Source organism: Bactrocera latifrons, unplaced genomic scaffold, assembly GCF_001853355.1.
Source record: "Bactrocera latifrons isolate USDA-ARS-PBARC rearing strain unplaced genomic scaffold, ASM185335v1 scaffold_197, whole genome shotgun sequence".
Lineage (NCBI taxonomy): Eukaryota > Metazoa > Arthropoda > Insecta > Diptera > Tephritidae > Bactrocera > Bactrocera latifrons.
The window spans coordinates 94552-100577 of NW_017535485.1; the positions used below are offsets into that span (position 1 = coordinate 94552).

Genomic DNA, 6026 nt, shown 5'->3' on the forward strand with positions numbered 1-6026 from the left:
TTCAGAAAATATTTTTTGCATTAAATAATTTATAGCATTTGTCAGATCTGTTTTTAACTTCGAAAATAGTTAAGTACTTTCTCGAATTACAAATATTTTACTTCTCAGAAATTAATCACATTGTTTCCACATATTTCCACATTAACATGAATTACCACTGCAAAGCAGCTGGAATGCTGCTTAATGAAGCCTCCTTTTGCATATCCTTCTTCTCCTCAGTTTCCATATTTGCTCAACTTTTACACCAATTCACCGAGCGTTTAGCGCGTTTTATCCCTGTAACCGTTTTTCGCGAGCGCGTGGTGATTCCTAACCGACTGACGATAATTTGTGCATGCGCTTAGCGAATTACAGCGACTTTTATACCGTTAGATGGCAAGACCTACGTATTAGCAGCGTTTTAGGTGTGTTAACTCCACGTTGGTGCATTGGCGCCTTCAACTATGCAATTGGGAATGCGTTCTCCGGCTAAGTTAGGATGTAAATGAGTTTTGGGACACCCCACTATCTGTCACGTTCGTTGCCAAAACTCCCAATTGAGAATTTACGCTCACTGAAATTGATATAAATGCGTCCGCCATTCTGCTTTCTTCGCAACACTTTCGCCACTTGTGGCCGTTATTGACTCTCGCTTTCATTTGCGAGCTATGAAAATTTCTACCTCGTAGTGCCCCTTTTCAGTGTTATGACGGCAATTAATTAATGTTCATGTCAACATCCAACGCTAATCCCAATTGGGATCGCGGTGCTGATGAGCTTTTAATTCGCTCACCTTTATTATTGTAGATAGATGTGAATTAATGAAATAAATACATTCGTAGCACCTGTGAACAAATATTAATAGTGTGTGCTGAGGGTTTGGCATTTGTAGAGTTATTACTCGTCTATTAGGTCGACACTCAGTTTTTTGGGCTACCGAAATTTGCATTGAATACTCTGATAATATTTGGTATATATGACTGTATGCAATATCCGACTTATATAAATTTTTCATTAAAAAATTCTAACTTAAACGAACGGAAGATTATAGAAATAATATTTCCATTAAAATACAAAGCAGACATTAAATACAAGAACAAATGAAGAAATCGTTAAAAAATGCCTGCACCTACAATATTTTCTCAGCTTCTGTTACCTCGAGCCAAGAGTGTGATTAGAGAGTTGCAACCAACCATATTGAAGTGAATTAAGCACAGTAAATAGCCCCATTCATACCTTGAGAAAGACTCCAGAAAGCATTAGGGAGATATCGCTTGCCAGAAATCCATAAGTAAGGAGAAGTAATGGCCAACTAAAATTAACATAAGAAAGTCGTTACAACTACATAAACCTACAWATTGGCGTTACAAAAATATTTCCCAAAATTTGTTATGTTTTATTTGAGAAAAAAATGTTTACATSTAACAGAAACACCTCTTAAAATTTTTAATATACTTTGAGTCACAGTTCCTTTTAATGCTCACTGAAGCTAGTCAGCGAAGGCTTCTGACCAGCATTACAATGGGAAAAGTTTGAGCACTCAAAATTCGGATGGTGGTGTTATACACAAAAGAAAATTCTCAGAAGCCAGGATCAAATTAATACTATTAATCATTGTTTGAGTCATAACTGATGCATACATAATTTGTGCTGCTAAAAAAATAATTGAACCTGCATAATCTAGATTCTCGCGTTACCTACCAGTTTTTCCAACAAAAATGATCTGATATCTACGTGTCATTTTGGCTATTTTTAATATGTCATGATTTGGGCATACATTTGATTTACAGCTATTAAGAGAAAGATTCGCTTAAAGTAACGAACATATTACTGCCGTTCAGGCAAGTGTTGCTAAAGACCTCAATTTATCGAATCCAACCTGTTCTCAAGAATTTGTATTCGAAACACAACCTGGCGAATTTTGAGAAAAGATTGGGGCTTGTATCTATATAGAATTGTTCTCACTCAAGAACTGAAGCCATTGGACCAACGTAAACGTCGTGAATTTCCTGATTTTGCTTTGGAGCAACTTTAAAACGATAACGACTTTTTTAAGAAAATCATCTTCCTCCATGAGACTCACATTCATCCGAGTGATGCGAAAAATTAAAAAAAACTTTCGATTTTGGTACGAAGAAAATTCACAAATTATTCATGAACAACCTTTATATTCACATAAATTGACAGTTTCGTGCGATTGTTGGTGTGGTGGAATCGTCACTCCGTACTTCTTTCGAAATGGAGCAGGTAACACCTTTACTGTCAATGAAGACCGGTGTAGATCGATGATAACAAACTTKTTATGGTCAAAATTGGAAGAAGTTGATCTTGACAACAACTGGTAYCAGCAAGACGTGACTACATGMMACACAGTACGTGCAACAACCGAATTGTTGCGAGAAAGGTTTAGAGATTCGATTATTTCAAGAAATTGTGACATTGCATAGCCTCCAAGAAGTTGTGATTTTACATCATTATACTACTTCCTGTGTTGTTAATTCAGTCATTCATCTTTAGCAATAAAAGCCTCTTTCAAGCCTTAGAGGTCAATATTAAACGTGTTATTCGTTATATACGACTTGATAAAGATAAAAGAATACTCGAAAATGCGTTCATCAAATTCGTTTCTGCAACAGCAGTCGTGGAAGCCATTTGTATGATGTTATATTCAGAACATAATTCTATCGATTGTACACCAGCTTAATACTACTTTCTACAAAATAAAAAATATTTGAATTTCCTTAACATTTGGAGTGGTAACAATTTTACAGTTAACTTTACATGCGCCAACTCTATTTCCATACTACAACCCAAGTCAGTGTGTGTTTTTACTGTTGCCATGCTTGTAAGTTTAAATATATTGGTTGCTTATTAGGGTGGTCCATAATATTACAGAAAAAAGTTATAAGGCACTTGTGAATATAGTGGTAATATTCGGAATTCATAATTTTAACGTAATCAGACAYATGTATATAGCCACATCTAGACCAACAGAAATATATATAGAGCTACATACCATTGCTAGGAAAATATACACAAATGTATGAATTCCTAATACGAAAAAGTAAATATTTGAATAGAAATCATTCTGTAATACGCTTCATCTGTATTTCGAGCTCAAAAAATTATAATAGTGGTGTCAAATTCCGTACAAAAGTTCGATAAGAAATTCCAATGAATAATCCCATAAATAAAAAGCTATTGAATTTTATTCCAAAAACTCTACAGATCACCCTAATAAAAAACTTCGTCTGCTCGACCGTCTTGTTGTTGTGCACATTTTCAACACAATTGCTCGAATAACAGAAATTGCTGTGACTGCATTTTAAATCAACTGCTGCCGCAAGTGCTTAGCCTAAAGCCAGTGGARCGACAGGACTAAGCAGTGGGCAATGCCGAGACCGGTGCGACAACATGGACACGCTTCCAACTGCCAGTATATTGCAGTACCTGTAGCGCATTAGCATTGCAGTATCTACAATGGCAAGCAACAACAATAACACTAACAATGCACAAAGTTGGCAATAAAAAGTGAATTGGTTGCAATGAATTGCCACTGAATTAACATTGCGTCACCGCCAGACACTCGCACCAGAGCAGAGCGCACGCTTGTATGCAGGTAGAGGTGTATACTTGTAGCGTTGTTCACCTTTGCTTGCACACGTGCTGATGAAGAAACATTTTATGACACCGTTTTAGGGAAGTTTGTTGCATTTGAAATGACTCAATTTGCACATGAAATACTTTCGCCATAATGGTTTGCGGATTAACTCAGTTCTTATTGTTTGTACTCCATTGTGAATGAGGTGGATTAATGCTGTCAGCYGTAATTGGACATTAACATTTGGAACTTTGTACGCATATTATGGAAAATTTGGAGTAAGCCGTCTTGCAGGAGATTCTTTCTTTAGATAAATTGCATATAACTTTTTCTGGTGATAATTGATGTATTGTTAGGACAGAACMGACTTCACTTATCTCCTCTGCCACACTACATTACCAAAGAAAGGTTTGGCAAGCCATTCCCAATAACTGCTGTTATACGAGTTATTCGAGGTAGACACAATTTTATGAGGTTAGGTATGAACTTTTTTATGAAATTCCTCTAGAGAACAAATGAGATTAAAGATATTGATATCTCTTAAGAATACTGAATCCGTATTAAAACTACGAAGATAACTTTTGTAATCTCATCTAAAAATTATGTGTAGAAGTTCACGCAAATGAGGAAAGTTCTCTGAATGCCATTCAATTGGGATTTTCCAGAAACGATTCTTTTAAATATGGTTCAAGCAGCTCACGACTTCCGGTCTTAGACCAAGTATCCTATGGGTAGCCCTCGCCAGAGTTGTGGGCTGGGTTAGGGACCCGCCACATAAAAACGTTCCCAATGAAAATGAAACAAAAGCTTCGGAAGATAAATACTCCTTTTGATAACGACAATGCACACACATTAAGGATGCTACTTCGGTCTGAGTAAGCAATAGAGAAGTAAAGTCCTCTCTCGATGAACAAAAATCAAACTCTATTAGTTACTCATTATTCCCGTACTGCGATATGGTGCAGATGCATGGACGATGACAACATCTGATGAGTCGACGTTACGAGTTTTCGAGAGAAAGGTTCTGCGGAGGATATATGGTCCTTTGCGTAATGACCACGGCRAATATCGCATTGATGGAACGATAAGCTGTATGAGTTATTCGATGACATTGACATAGTTCAGTGCATTAAAAGACATTGGTTACGCTGGCTACGTCATGTCGTCCAAATGGCAGAAGATACTTCAGCTCTGAGAGTATTCGATGCAGTATCTGCCGGGTGAAGCARAGAACGAGGAAGACCTCTACTCCGTTGGAAAAACCAGGTGGAGAAGGACCTGCTTCCGTTTGGAATTTCCAATTGGCGCCACACTGCGATAGTTGTTAATTCAGCAAAAACCTTGTAAGGGGTGTCTACGCCAGTAAAGAAGAAGACAAATAAAAGCTTTTGGGAATACTATGCTATTACTCAATCTTTTCCGCACTAAATTATGTGTTATTCTTGTAAGTTAGAGCTTGAGAACAAACTGAATTACATTAAGCCACACTTAACATATCACGGTAATTCGCAAAATTACCAATAAAACTGAGGATTAAAAGTCATTCATTTTCATATTTTCTTGTTCGTGTTATATCTGATATCACATCATAAATTTGGGAGTCAAACTTGAACAGGACTACCAAAAAATAAACCAAATGCGCTCTTTAACCAGCATAATTTAATTWGCATGCAGTTTTGAGCATCCGCTGGGATGGCCAACAGCGTCTTTAGCGAATTATGGTTTCTTCGGTTTTGACGAATTTTCGGAACTCCATTCGATAGATTGTTCATAAACCCACACCTTGCCACCAACTACGATACATTTGATGTATTTAGGGTCCTCAGCTACGTTGTCAAGCATCTCTATTCGGCTTCGGTTTGGCAACGATTCAACTCTCACCTCAATAGCAAAAACAGCGAACATTTTGCTGAGTTTTTCCAGAAGTTTCCTGCAAGAAATGATCTGGAACCTGGCACATGAGCACACAATTTCCATGAACTGAATAAATCTCTGCTGCTGAAAATGTTAAAAAAAAAAAAAAATATATATAACTGATCTTATGTTTTCTATGCTTTAAAGTATTTTGGTTATTTTTTTTTTTTTTTTTGTTGTTTTCACTTTCTCTACATAATATTTTGTCTAACTCTTTAAATAAATATTTCAAAGTTGCTTTCGATTTGTAATAATTGATGCTTCGTAGTTTACTTCATACTAACCTTTATGAGKAGTAGAACAAACTTCCCTTTAACTTCCAAAATAAAATAAAGCGGTAGAGTTGATTAGTTATATATCCTTTATTATTATGTTTCTTTTTTTGTTACAATACTTTGGTGGACTTTTAAATATGTTTCTTAAAGTTTTTTTTTCAACTGATTTACTAAAATTTAAGCAACTTTCTTTAGACATATTTTTATTTCAAATACAAGCAACACAAATGTGACAGATATACATAGTACGACATCGG

At 36.1% G+C, this 6026-nt stretch overlaps 1 protein-coding gene across 1 annotated transcript in view; it reads right to left on the reverse strand.

Annotated features, from left to right (window-relative positions):
- LOC108967735 (pickpocket protein 28) overlaps positions 1–231 on the reverse strand; it is a 5513-nt gene extending 5282 nt beyond the window's left edge. The window contains exon 1 of the mRNA XM_018931336.1: positions 156–231. Coding sequence (XP_018786881.1) covers positions 156–226 — 71 coding nt within the window. The 5' untranslated portion in view covers positions 227–231. The remainder of the gene's footprint in view (positions 1–155) is intronic.
- Positions 232–6026: the final 5795 nt, after the last annotated feature.